The sequence below is a fragment of the Hibiscus syriacus genome, unplaced genomic scaffold (genome assembly GCF_006381635.1).
Source record: "Hibiscus syriacus cultivar Baekdansim isolate YM2019G1 unplaced genomic scaffold, ASM638163v2 tig00110418_pilon, whole genome shotgun sequence".
Lineage (NCBI taxonomy): Eukaryota > Viridiplantae > Streptophyta > Magnoliopsida > Malvales > Malvaceae > Hibiscus > Hibiscus syriacus.
Genome location: NW_024062730.1, coordinates 1457714 through 1472168, shown reverse-complemented (window position 1 = coordinate 1472168; position 14455 = coordinate 1457714). Strand labels below are relative to the sequence as shown.

General features: G+C 33.7%; 1 protein-coding gene and 1 pseudogene across 2 annotated transcripts; both read right to left on the bottom strand.

The window, feature by feature from the left end:
• Positions 1-751: 751 nt before the first annotated feature.
• On the bottom strand, positions 752-3376 carry LOC120124333 (annotated as a pseudogene).
• Positions 3377-4988: 1612 nt separating this feature from the next.
• LOC120124325 (protein FAR1-RELATED SEQUENCE 11-like) lies at positions 4989-9674 on the bottom strand. Of its 2 annotated transcripts, XM_039143030.1 has the most exons (6): positions 9476-9674; positions 9131-9204; positions 7863-8932; positions 6806-7249; positions 5296-5875; positions 4989-5160 (listed from the first exon to the last, which is right to left on the bottom strand). In XM_039143030.1, the coding sequence occupies exons 3-6, from the start codon at positions 8841-8843 to the stop codon at positions 5060-5062; spliced, it is 2106 nt and encodes a 701-aa protein (XP_038998961.1). In that variant the 5' UTR covers positions 8844-8932; positions 9131-9204; positions 9476-9674; the 3' UTR covers positions 4989-5059. The 2 variants fall into 2 exon arrangements, with proteins under 2 accessions (XP_038998961.1, XP_038998960.1); XM_039143029.1 differs by lacking the exon at positions 9131-9204.
• Between the last annotated feature and the right edge of the window lie 4781 nt (positions 9675-14455).

Genomic DNA, 14455 nt, shown 5'->3' with positions numbered 1-14455 from the left:
TTTAAAAAATAAATTCATATAGTAATTGAAGATAATGAAATAAGTTCACTTGTATCTGAAGTGATCAAATAAAATACTAAAAAATGATTATTTTAATGAAGAAGATACATAAAGGTAAAACAAAAATTTTGTTTTTATTGAGAAGAAATGAAAATGAAAAAAAGAAAAAAAAATAGATGGACAATATGTGACATTCGCATCAATATATAGCATGCCTCATCACCGTATTGTTTTATATTTAATGTTTGAAGGACTGAAGTAGCTGTAATTCAAAATTGTAATGATGAAATTGAAATGTTTTAAAGATAAATGACTAAAATAGAAAACTGATTAAAGTTCAGTGATAAAAGAGTGTGATTTACCTTTTATTTTAAAGTGATCGTAGCTCCTTTATATTGGACCCACTCCAAATTTTGGAAATTTCTTGGTTTGGGCTCGTGGGCCCAACCCTTTCTGTTTGGACAGTCTTGTATAAATAAATTAATAATTGAGGCCGAAAAACATAGAAGATATTAATAAAAAGAAAAGAAAAAAAGAAAAAATATATCAAAAGAAGAATGAGAATAAACCAAAACGTATTTTAAAAACCTTTTTGTTAAAAATAAATAAATAATACAAAATTCCAAGTTTCTGCTTTGCAGTTTTTACTGGTTCCAATCAACTTTTTAATTTTCCGGTTTAACTTGTATGGTTGAACCGACCAATCCGGTCTGAATTTTTACAATCTTACCATATCCTCACTCTAGAACACAAACTAAAACATCAATTCAGATTAAAATTCAACAATATCAGATGATGATCTGAAATTTATTGACAACACCCAAATATCAAGTTGATAGTTTGCAGCAAAAGCTATTCTTTAAGACGAACACAATATTATTCATCAAAAACAAAGTCAAACATCCCAGAACTTGCAAACTCAAGAGGTTGGTTGGTTCCTCGGACTACTCTGTCTTGGTTAGTTGCCATGATTGGTACCTTGTCCAGTCTCTCTGGCCCGGGTTAAGCGCGTGCCCTTTCGAATGGTAGATAAACTCGCTACCTTGGCCAGATAAATTTTCCTTGTGCTCAACCCCATACCTCTTGGGTTTTAGCATCAAAAGCTGCAAATACATATATGTGTGTAAGGCAACATAGTGAAATCGAGACTTGCCTCATCACCAGCGTGATCGGTTATGCAGTGAAGCCAACCATGCCATTCCGGCGGTACCTGAGAAGCATCATAACGATTCTTTTTCGCATATTCAACCCACCTGTGTCTTCCTACAAATGCCATGAATGGTATATGTCGGTAATAACCATAAATCAAAGCACTGCGATCTTGTAAGGTACATTCATAGTGGCAGTGGTTATTGTTGCACATAGTTGATTGTAATAAGTAAATACATCCATATGCATGCAAGGCAAGGAAATATGAAAAACAACAATATCAAAAATACAGCTGAAGGGAAAATCTTGTGCATTTTGCGTACTTAAAAGCTCGAGCATGCAGACTTAAAATCACCTAATTTTCCTTCTGGCATCTTCAACATGTACATATAAAAAAGGGAGGAAATCTAACCAATTTGTGTATCTCCGAGCTACTCATAATACTTATTGCCGAATTTATCAACACCCACAAGTGTTGCTTCAATGCCGTGGATTTTGGTTTGCCTGGATTAACCAGTCAATTTATTATCACAGACGAAATAAATAACAATGATATGCATATCCGAAATTAAATTCAGACTTGTGCATTATTTAGATCTAACAGAAGGTGATTCCAGAACTCCCGAGGTTTGAAGAGCTGGACGAATCAGATAAAAAAGAAAAATCCTTTATTGTAAACACAATATATAGAAAAAATGGTAAAAATAGGAAAAGTGAAAAAAAAATGCAACTAATCTATAGGAAGATGCGTGTCAAGCCCATATGAGAAAACAAAATCCCCTATATAGTTTGCTCTCATAATTAGAAACGACACAATTAGCAGCAGGCTAACTATCAAATATTAAGAGAACATAATCTTCACAGAAGGCCAAGTGCATCCTCTTTTTTATCTTAAAAAAAAACAATGGACTGAAAATATTTTTCTACTCCAGTTTCACAACTTCCTGGAACCAACAGAAGATATCTAGATTAGATAGCCTTCCCTCACAATTACGCCCTATTCATTTGCCACCATAAAGGTAAAGAAAGCAATTAGCATAAAAATTGCATATGACATTCATGGCCCATTGGTTATAACTCACAAGCAATGCTTCTTGACTTTGCATTGCAGCAAACAAACATGTCGTATGAGACCAGAAAATCAAAGAGATTAGTTAGAAATCTATTAGCTTTGTCACGAAAATGCCATGCAGGTTTAAGATCAGAACCTTGAATTCAAGTTAGGCAATAAGTGGTATGCGTAGGCAAACTATATCCTAATTAAAAGGAAGCAAAATCCATGGCAATTTTATTTAGTGCCATTGAAAAAATCACTAAAACTGCAGATACCACTCGTTTCCTAACTTGAATTCAAGTCTATGCTCAAAACTTCCACACAACCAATAAAAATAAAAAAGTGGAAAATTGTTTCCTCCTGTCAATGGATTAGACCCAAGGGAGTTGGGGTTTAAATCTTAAGATTTCTAAACACTTAATAGCTCAAAATTATTAACATTGTTTATCTGTGAATCAGTTTCTAATTACAAAATCTTTTCTCCCTTTATCCTTGCCCAGAAGCCACTGAATGTCTTTGCAAGTAGTAGATTTTAGAATCATTATTTAAATCAGAAACATCTCACTGAAGCTGGATAATATTTCCAGATCCATTCCCCTCCCCCACCCCACCCCCAAATCAAGCGGATTTACAGTCATGTTTTGCTAAAGTTTCAGGTTTTCTATTCATTCAAATCTCGAGAAAACAAAACAAAAGAAATGGAATGCCGAATTCAAATTATATTCTGGTAACATACAACATATTCTATTTAGAAATTATCTAAAATTTCAATTTCAACAACCTCCTAATTCCCCCTTTTTTTTTCCAAATGAAACGAGCTTTTAATTATAACGTCCCAAGTAAAAAAGAACCGGAGATTATTATGAAAGAGAATCTGACGTACAGAAGGTTTCCATCCAAGAAGCATTTCCTGAAGGGAAAGAAAAGGAATAATCAGTAAAAATGATGAATCACAGATAGAAAAATAATGTAAAAAAAAAGGGGGTTGTTCACACTTTTAATCGAATAATTAAGAGACGTTTACAGAAATCGCAATGGAAAGAAGGGAAGAGAGTGGGATTACGAACGTGAGGCCTTCATCCTTGAGGCCCCTCAACAAAGTACGGAGACCTCTCTCACGGATCGCTGCAAAGCGCTCTTCACAACCGTCGTCGCCATCTCCTCGCCTTTTTCGTCTCTCCGACAATAACCTTTTTCCCCCTTTAATTTTTGAGGACTTAGGTTTATAGGATTTTTTTTTCTTTTCTAAATGTTTTCTCATATACAAATCAGTATATTTAAGATAAAATATGTAATCACTCCCTGTACATTAACATTGTTTGAGATTTAGTCCCATACTTAAAGTAAATAAAAAGTGTAAGAGTAAACTATAGATATTACCGAACTTTAGATATTATACCATTTATACAATTGAACTTTTAATTTTATCAATTATAATATTGTACTTTGAATTTTATTTAAATTATACAACTGCACGGTTAAATTATAAAAAAACTAATTTCCTTTATTTTTTAGTTTGAATAAAATTTCTATTTTCATTGTTAAACTACTCTCGTATGACGTAACATACGATTGAATGTGACAAAAGAATAAATATATTAAAATTGTTCATTTTTATAAAAGTATTCACAATAATAATAATAATTGAATTAAAATTTTTAAATCAAGAAAACATAAAACATTTAACTTTTTTTTTTGTTGTCCTCCTAGTTTCAAAGTATCGCCGTGATTAATCCTGATCGACTCACGTCGCAAACTTGGTTTTGGATGAGTCTTTCAACAGGGATTTTTTTCATATACAAAAATTCGAACATAAGACCTTACTTAAGTGATATCAAACTGCTTACCACTTAAATCAATCCTCTTGATAAAACATTTAACATTTAATTTATAATGTATAAAATTATAGATTAAATCTTAAATTCTACTTAGCTTAATATTTTAGCCGTATATCTATTGTTTATCGGCATGATTCGATTTAAAAAAAATTAAATTATTTATCTACAATAATTTTATAAAAGTATTTTAAATATTTTAAACCTTTCCCTCTTCCATTGTTGCTCCTCTCTTTTGTCAATAGTCTATACGATTGTTAATTTCTCTCTTACCTTTTTTTCCTTTTTAAAAAATAAATGTGTTAAAACATATTTTGGTTATACAATTCTTGAAATATTTTTTAAATATTTTATTTAATGATAATAATAATAATAAATACCAACGATCAGTTGGTATAGTATGATGAGACATTAGATCATTTAAGTAAGATCAGGAATTCGAATCCTAATGATTAAGAATGAAGTAAACTGAATTGAAAAAATCGCCCTTGCCTCTTTAATATCTAATATAGATTAATCGATCAACAGATCAGATATAAGTGGTTATACCAAAATAATAATAACCCAATGAGATGCGCATCTCATGTGTTTATCGATTAAATCTTAACTCAATTAAGATCTATAGGAGGATATGTTTTTTTTATTATAAAGAGGACGTTAATTTAAATGCATTTAAGCGCGCAACAAAAATAATACATTTGATTATTGACCTAAACTATTCAGTTGCCTTACAAAAGAAAGAATTAAAGTCCATTTTGAACAATTTCTTGTTATGCAATGAGAGCAAAAGCAAAATGGGTAATTTTCTCTTCTTTTTTCTCACCCATTTCACCCTAAAATTACCATGAATTTCATACAGCACAAAATAAGCGGCCTTGTCTGTAAATATTTTACACACCAAGAACATCCCCTCCCTTTTTTTGACCAAAGTATAAGCAAGCAAAACATTAAAAGGAACAGGCAACAACTATGCCTATGGAGTGCAACTTGTATATCTTGATTGCATTACATAATTACAAAATTAGTTTGCAAATGCTGAACCATTCATCAACTCTTGCATTTCTAACCTCAATCTGATTCCCCCCTCCCTTCTTTTTAGTCGAAATTTCTCATCTTGCCTTTCTGCACTAATTGTTCCGAGTTAGGGTCTTTAAAGATTTCTATGAATAGGGGAAATATTAAATATTAGAAGCACCTTGTGATGTAACCGGCAGAGTCTTTAAAGATTTCTACGAATAGGGGAAATATCAGACGCACCTTGTGATGTAACCGGCAGCTCTCTTACGTGAGATAAAAGAATGGAGACTTGTTCCATAGCCATATCCAACCTCTCCTTTGATTTGGCGGATTCGGCTACAAGTGTTGATACCTTACTCTGCAACAACTGAATCCGCTCAGCGTGATCACTGGAAGAACCTTGTAGAAGCTTTGTGGGTGATGTGTTGATCCTTCTCCAGCGCAAAGGAAGATATCTGTCTGGAATCTGAAAGCAATTTCCCGTGGAGAGAACTCGAAGGGCATGACGGCAAAGAATTCCTGAGAACTCAAACTGATGGCAGCTGCAACTTATAATGCCTTCTTGAGGAACCCAATACACTTTTCGTCCTCCCTCGAGTTTTGTATGATGTCTTATAAGAAAACCATCATCCATCTGAAATGATGCATAGTGAGCAGCTAAAACTAGTTGTTCTTGAAGCTTCGAGAAGGCGAAAGGAGTGAGGATAGAGGCAGCATGAGATTCCATAGGAGCTCCAGTTTTTAGGCAAATGTTTTGAAGGTTCTGCTGCATTGTCTGTTGTTCTGCTGCTTGATCTTTAAAATCCACAGCAACAGCAACCTGATTGCAAAGTTGGATTAAAAAGGGAGCCAACCACATTTTTGATGCATTACAAGCAAAAACAAGTACCACAGTCACAAAAAAGAAAATAGGTGTCAAGATAAATGCTGATCCCAAATAGAAGCCAATTTCCAACCCCACCATGATGACGGTGCGAAATGACAAGATAATCAAATTTAATTTAGCAGCATGAGGTTCAGGTTTATACGTTAATTGGAAGAGATCGTCTTCCAAGCCCAAGGTTACCCCGGGGAAGATTTGAACCCATCAACTGATAAAAGCATGGTTAAATAAACTTGACAGGCTTACTTACAAAGAAATCTTAATCCTAACTGCTGAATCAGAAATAAGTTCAGATTGATGCAAGTCGATCAAACTGCATCTAATCTAGGCTCTATTATCTTAATGTAGACTTCTTAGTGTTTAATCATGTAGATAAACAGTAACAATAAAGAAAGAACAAATTGGATATAAATTCCGAAAGGTGTTCTTACAAATTTCATTGCTTTTCTACACCTTGAAAATTCTCTACTACAATTTTTTCCTTTGGTTAAAACCGGGTAGACATAAAATGGAGTAAAGCTCAGCTTAAGGTGATAATGAAGATGGCTTTAAGTTTAATGGATAACATTATCCATGTTTCAAAGAGCAATAGTTTTACATGTCAATCAGATTCAGGGTACACAGAGGAGAAGCATTACTTCCCACCTTGATTAAAGAAGCAATGGCTGGCAACTTGACAAATAAAAGTTTGTACAAGCCTACTTACTAACACAGATATTCTGATATCCTAAAACAATCAATTTCTTTCCTATACCTCGAGGAACAGCTAAATGAAAACTCTAGATGCACGTGCTTCAGGAATCATGAGTGGAGATTCAATAAAATATCACAATTGGTTTTGAAGGAAATTATAGATAGAGAGCATACTTGTTCCACAAAGTGTGCAAGCCGAGTCTGTGCATTTAAAAACCTTTGAATGAAAGAATTGATTGCCTTCGAGTGGTCAGTTGTAGTCATTCCAGCAAAAAAATGACTTCTCAAGCATGGCAAAGCCCATTGCGAGCGTAATGCAAACAAGTTGGCAATATGTCTGTTAGTATGTAACCCAAAAGAGTTGACCATATCCCTCCAGCCCAATACAAAATCCTCAATTGACTCTAAATTGTAGAGTCGATAAAACGCAGCCTTCCACTCGTTGTAGCGCTCCCCCAAAACAGCATTAAACCAGGATGGAAATTTTGCCACAATCATCCATATACAGAGTGCATGTTTAGTTGTAGGCAGTTCAATGGCTATGGCTTCTTTGAGACACATATTTTGGTCAGTTAATATCGTCTGCGGTGCCTTCCCATTCATGAAACCTAAGAATGCCTTTCACATAAAAGAACAATAGAAAGACACCGATTTAGCAAGCCCCTAACAAAAACCATAAAGAAGAAAGGGAAAACCATTCGGGGAGGCCGGAGAGTAGCAAGACAAAGAAGGAACAGTAGCAAATTTGAGAGCCATGAGAATATAAGGGTAAAGATCATGTATGTGTGTATATATATTTTGTACAAGAAAACTTTCATTAAAATAATGTTCTTACAACCCATCCTCCCTTTGTCACTGCAGAAAGTTCCTGCATCCAATCCTGATTTTATGAAAATTGAATGCGTATAAATTAGGTAGGTTCATGCTCAAAATGGCCTAACATTTTGCAGTTGTGATAGAGCATATGAACTCACCAATCCTTGTATACTATAGATTTTTTTTTCCATACTCCCAACAGAGGAAAGGAACCCTCTACAATTAGAAGAAAGAAAAAAGTCTTCATCTTGTGTAAACCTATCAGCACTCTGTTAGTCTATCCAATACACTAAATCATTCATTTGAATGAATTATTGTTTCCCTTCCCTCTTTACCTGCCTGGCAGAAAACTGGGAACCATAAGCTATGCAATCTGATAGACTGAAAAAAGCTATATAAAAAAATATTATATTACCTTTAAGGCCCATGAAAATGACCTCAAATTTTCTTCTCGTAAAAGCACGCACCCAAAAAAGCAAGGCATGCCATAATTATTCACTCCAACCCATATCCCAAGTGGCATGTCGAATGCCGTCAAACGATGAGTCGTGTCAAACACCACAGCATCACCATAGATATCATATGACCGGATTGATGATGCATATGACCAAGCAATGTTTTCTAGCCTGTTGTTTGAATCAAGTGTATACTCAAATTTGAAGTAGGGGTCCTTCTCCTTATTGTTTCGACACATTCTTAACAAATCTATGTTTTCATCTTCTTGATATGATTTTCTGAATGACTGAACCAAATTTCTCACATCCTTCTCAGTGAAGGGTAGATATCCTGGCTCCACACACTTCTCAAGTTCCATCAGCCTCATCATTTGCTGTACTGAGATTCCTGTTTTGGCAAACATAAGGATCCGGTTCTTATCTGCATCTGACATGGTTCGATATGCAGGAAGGAACCGAACTTGATTTGGTTCCAAAAGTTCATGATTGTGGTGGTTCACAAAACCTGTGATACGCCATTCTGCAGCTCCTAAGTCTGTTACTTTGCTTATCCGCAAGTAAGCTTGGCATCCACATCTCGATGATTTCCTGTTTCTTTGGGGTTTACTATCATTTAAGGTCTTGACAGGTGTATTTCCTGCACGGTGACAGACAAAATAACGTCTTGTAAGCCCTTTTCCAACCCCATCCTTTCCTTCTGTGCGATGACGACGGATCGAAAAGCCACATCGCTTTGCATATTCACTATAAAATTCATATGCCGCATCATGAGTTGCAAATCTTTGCCCGATATATGGAATGGCATCGTTAGTGGTTTCCAGAGAAAGTCGGGTTTCTTCAGGTGATTCCTCTGTGCTACTTGTTTCATCTAAAGACAAAGACCGTTGATCTGAAGGATCGTCATAAATGACCAACATCTGTCCAGCATCTTCAGACATCATTTTCTTCTGACTAACACAATATACTTTAAGCTAAGAACATGTGTCCGGCATGGAAATGAAGAATACGAAATTTGGTAAACCAATGTACTCTGCATATACAATAAAATAAGACATCAAAGTTAACCTGATATAAAGAGCTTGAAATTATTGAAAAATAACGATTGATATAAAAAGAGTCACAATTTAACTTCATTAAAATCCCAAATCAAGCATGAACTCGACCACTTAATACCCAATCTCCAAACGCAAGCACTAACACTTCACATTACAAAAAATAGAATATTCACCAGAGTCTAGCAGCATTGAACTTATCGAACCAATCCCTCTCATCTAAAGTTCCATTTTCTTGAACGACAAAGCCCTATATCGATGAATCATGTACAAGATTAATTCATAATCTATAAAAGATTTAATCAATTTAAACAATGAAAAATACGTGCAAAAGAAAAAACAAATAATGATAAGCAACATTAAACATGATCTTCAATGGACTCAAAATATTCACAAATAATTCCAAGGTAAGCCTTACATGAATATCATAAAGTCCAATAGCCTATCAATTGAGAAAAATATCGGAAGTAATAAAATCTGGGTCATTGAATACTAACTTAGAAAATGATGAAAAAACTTACCGATTTGACCAAGAGGTGTGGATTCGCTGGAGTTGAATGGAAAGCATAAATCTATATAATAATACTAAGAGTAAAATGGGTAAAGAATAGTAAGAGAGAAGAGAGGAGGGGAGAGAAGGGATCAAAATAAGAGGAAATGCAGCAGTGGCAAGGCAGAGAGAAAATAAGGGTTTGGCTGAAGGTCGTCGATGGGAAAATATTCAATAGAAAATGTCTGGGAGGATAAATGAGCGAAAGAAAAGGCGACGCTGCCAATTGTTGAAATAAATAAATATTGTATCTATAATTAATTAAAAAATATAGTTATTTATTACAGATGATATTTGTTTGAAATATTCTCTATAATTTTGTTGATGTTATGCTAGAATTTAATACTTCTAAGAATAACAATAATTATATTTTAATTACTAAAATCGTTTAATTTGTACGTGAGAAAATATTTAAATAAATTAAATTGTCACACCCCAAAATAGAGTTAATTGTAAGTATTTTAAATTTTGGGATCATTTTCTAAGGTCCCTATAAGTGCAGGGACTTCTTCTATAATTATCCCAAGTTAAGGTATTTAAATATCCTTTTTTTAATTGGTTTTCTTTTCCTTATTTTAAAATTTCAATTGCATTTGACATATCTCTCCATCACCTCTCATTTTCGGTTATTCTTATAATTGCCCGTCGTCGAGCTGTCGTGGAGTGCACCGTTGACATCAATACATTATCCACCTTGTTTTGGTTCGATCGGGTCTAGCCTCACTCTTTCCGTCACGTTGTTTGAGCATTATGAAGGAAAAAATAGTCTTTTTTTGTTTATTTATTGTCACCTCTTAGTTGTTCTCGGTCCTAAATCAACCTCAATAAGAGATTCATGGTACTCTAAAATGTAAATATGGAAAGAATAGTTCGACCATTAGAGGTCGTCTCACATGCCATATGTGTCGTCGTTGCACGTGTGAAAATGAATTTCCTACTAACCAATCGAAGTGGTATGAACCCCTGACCCGAACCAAACCGTATACTCAAACTGGATCAAACCACTTTGACTCGTTGACTTTGACCATTGATTGTTAATCATTTATCATTGACTTTTATCGTTGGTCATTGGCTTTTTCATTGAATATTTTTTTATGTTTTTAGACTACTTGAGTCCGTTTTACCAAATTCTAATCCAAAAGTCCCATTTTGTGTCATTTATTGCACTATGTTATAATTATGTTAAGTAAACTCTAGAATTTAAGGACTTACCCTTTGATGTTGTGCTCTGAAGGTGATAATGTATCTTTGCACCATTCTTTAGTAGATCTGGACAATCACCGTTCAACTCAATTCAACTCTACTTATTCGACTTGAGGTACGCATAAGTGTTGTTAAATAAGTTACTTGTTTATTCCTATGAGATATGTTGTTAGTGCTTACAAGGTAGTACCTTGTTGTTAGGTTCTCATTCCGCAATACATAGTATGATGAATCGAGAAATGCCTAGGGCTTACCTAGTATCATTTAACTGGTATAGGTGTGTTCCTTAATATGTACTATATGCTTACTTTTTATATTGTGTTTTGTTTCTTTGTTATATATATTGTGCAAGCATATGTAATTCCTAAATGTTGTTGTATTATACATTATATGTTAGCTGGTATAATTTTTGCATTAAGATTATCTACGGAGGTCTCAAGATCATTTTTGGAGGGTATATCCCCATCCTGTTTTCTAATTTTTGTTTGAGTTCCTTTTTGTAGGTTAACTCTAGATCCTCTTCGGATGGTAGCATCCTATCATGTTTCTAGATTTCTATTGAGTTCCCCTGTAACATCCCAAAAATTGGGTTAGTGAACAAATTGTAAGATTTTAATATTTTGTGATCAAATTAGATAAATTGAAAAGTTTACGGAGTTAATTTGAAATTATTGGTGTAGGTTAATTAGCAAAGATGGAAAGATAGAAGGACAAAAAGGTCTTTTAGTAAGAATGAGATTAAAATTCATTTAGGGTATATTATATTACACGTGGAGTAGGGGAAAGGGAGAAAAATGAAAGGAATCTAGAATCATTCTTCATCATTTCTTCCTTCCCCCACCGTGAGTTCCATAGCTAAGGTAAGAATGTTTTCAGTTGGTTATTTCTTGTAAGTTATGAGTAGTTTTGATTCTTGGAGTATTAGGAAAGCTTAAGAAAGCTTAAAGAGAAATAGAAACTGAGAGAATTACAAGTTATGAGGGATTAAACATAAAGGGTTTTTAAGTGAATTGTTGAGAAATAGTTAGTAAATGAATTTTGAAGTAAAATTTGACTTGTCATAAGCTAAAATAAGAAATCTAAAGTGTTAGAAATAGATTTAGAGCATGTTGAAAGTTTGGTAAGATTCTTAGTTTCAAGTGATATTATGGGAATTTGGATAATTAAGTGTGTTAGAGTAATATAAGTTGAATGTTATAAGTGTAGTTAAGTTTGAAGGCTTGAAAGGAAGTCATAGTGGAAGGTTTTAGGTAGTTTTGGTCAAATTTCGAGTTGAAACGAATAAGTTATGGGCATAGGGTATCGGTACTAGATGAATAGTATTGATACTTCAAATTGAAAGTGTGATAATTGGGTCTGGGTATCGATATTGGATGAACAATATCGATACCATAAGTCAAAAGTTGAGGAATTATTCAATGAGTATCGATACCGAAGTAGTAGTATCCATACCAAAGGTATCAATACCAGGTTATAAGTATCGATACCATTTTCAGAGATAAAATTCCAGAACCGAGAATGGGTATCGATACTGAAGTATAGTATCGATACTATAAGTAAAGAAGTATCGGTATTGTCCTTAGGAACCGATACTATTCATATGGAATTTGTGAAATTAAGTGCTTTGTTTAGCTTATATTAGTAAGAATTGATTATAGTGATATGAATTCTGATATTTATGTCAATCGTATATTTGTGTAGATATAGAACACAAGCAAGTATTGGACTAGTCAACAAGATAAGATTGAGCAAGAGAGAGATAACGAGTTATAAGTGTTGATTGGACTAAGTGAGGCTAAGATGAGTGCATGCTACTAAGAAATATGATCAAATGGAAAGAAGACTTGCGATGAGTCTATTTTCAATGTGTGATTGCATGATTTCATTAATACAAGTCTATTGTTGATATGATTTCTATGTGTACATGAGTACATGCGTATACTTATATGTTATATGCACTGTTATACATGAGCTATGTGTTATATATTATTCTATGTGTTATATGATCTATGTGAATATATGAGAATAAGATATAAGTCATATGACATGACCTACGTGATTACTTGTCTATGTGACATAAGATACAATAAATGATATAAGTGGTAAAGCGAGTTGAGGGTATAATTGGTATGCCAAGAGTCAAAGGTTCTACGCGGTCCTTCGGGACAATTCTATGTGGTCCTTCGGGACATTTCTATGCGGATCTTTAGGACAATACTATGTGGTCCTTCGAGACATTTCTATGTGGCACTTCGGTGCAGTTTCTACGCGGCACTTTGGTGCAATTTATATGAGCTGTGGTGACAACATTTGTGCATAACCTCAATGCACTCACATACCTTAAGTTCTCAGTAATGTACCATGGGCTATTTGTAACACTCATTCCCAGTATACCCTTCTGTACACGAGATATAGGTGTCACATTATATATATATAACCATAATATTATAACATAAAACAAACCATTGATTTCAACTGTTATAAGTTCTACTTGATTAAAGATAAAACATTTAAATATCGTGATTACATGCCAACAAAGTTTTTCCAAAATAAACAAGATTGTCTTGGTGTCACGGATAAGTCCACCTTAGTTGATGATCACCACCGCTACAAAAGCTCTCCTTACTCGACTAATCTTTACTTTTTCCTACGCGTGAGAAACAACACACGTTAAGTAATTACTTAGTGAGATACAATATAGTAAAGAACATTAATGGATATATAAGTATCTCATAGTTGTTTGACATCAAACTAAATTAGAACATCCATAGAAGCTAGTTGAGTCCTTCTTATTATGACCAAATTTTGGTCATATTATCCTCATAAAAACCTTTAATATATCCCACATACTTCATTTTAGTTCATTAACTTTAATTATATCCCACATCCTTTCATGCCTTAATGCATCATTTCATGCATTTTAGTTATGGCATCCGTTCATGCCTTCATGCATCATTTCATGCATTTTAGTTATGGTATCTGTTCATGCCTTCATACATCATTTCATGTATTTTAGTTATTGCATTCGTTCATACCTTCATGCATCCTTTCATGCATTTTAGTTATGGCATCCGTTAATGCCTTCATGCATCCTTTCATGCATTTTAATTATGTTTCGATTTAGAGCAGTTAATACTCCAAAGCTCATTCATAATATTCTTTCCATTCATATTAAGATAACATAATCAACAATATAAAACATATGAAAATTTAAAGCATTCTAATTTGAATGTTCTTCATCTCGCATACTTACTATTAAAAGACTCACCTGGATTGCCTTGCTTTGATATTCCAAATTCACAATTTGCTACTCCAGAACTTGGCCTTTGCCTTTGGCTTTACTTGATTCAGGAACTTGGTTCCGATATACAAATTACCCATTAAGTAGACATAACATACAAATGTTAGTATACTCCTTAACCTTATACTTTAACATATTTAAAATATCATTATCTTAATTTCTATAACAATTTCAACCTAATTAGTCTTTTCAGGCTGTCGAAACGATTTTTAATGGGACGGGGTGGGGGCGAGATTTTGAAAACCGCATCATCTTTAATTATTCTCTTTTCAATTAAATTTTAATTAAAAACAATGCAATTTTAGAAAACCTCTCGTTTCGAAAATTTGGAATTCCTTTTACGATAAAAACATATGGTTCGAGGAGTCGCCACCAATCTTTGATTAGGGTGTGATTGGGCACCCAAAAACGTTGTCATTTTAAATAAAAATTAATTTTAATTAAAAC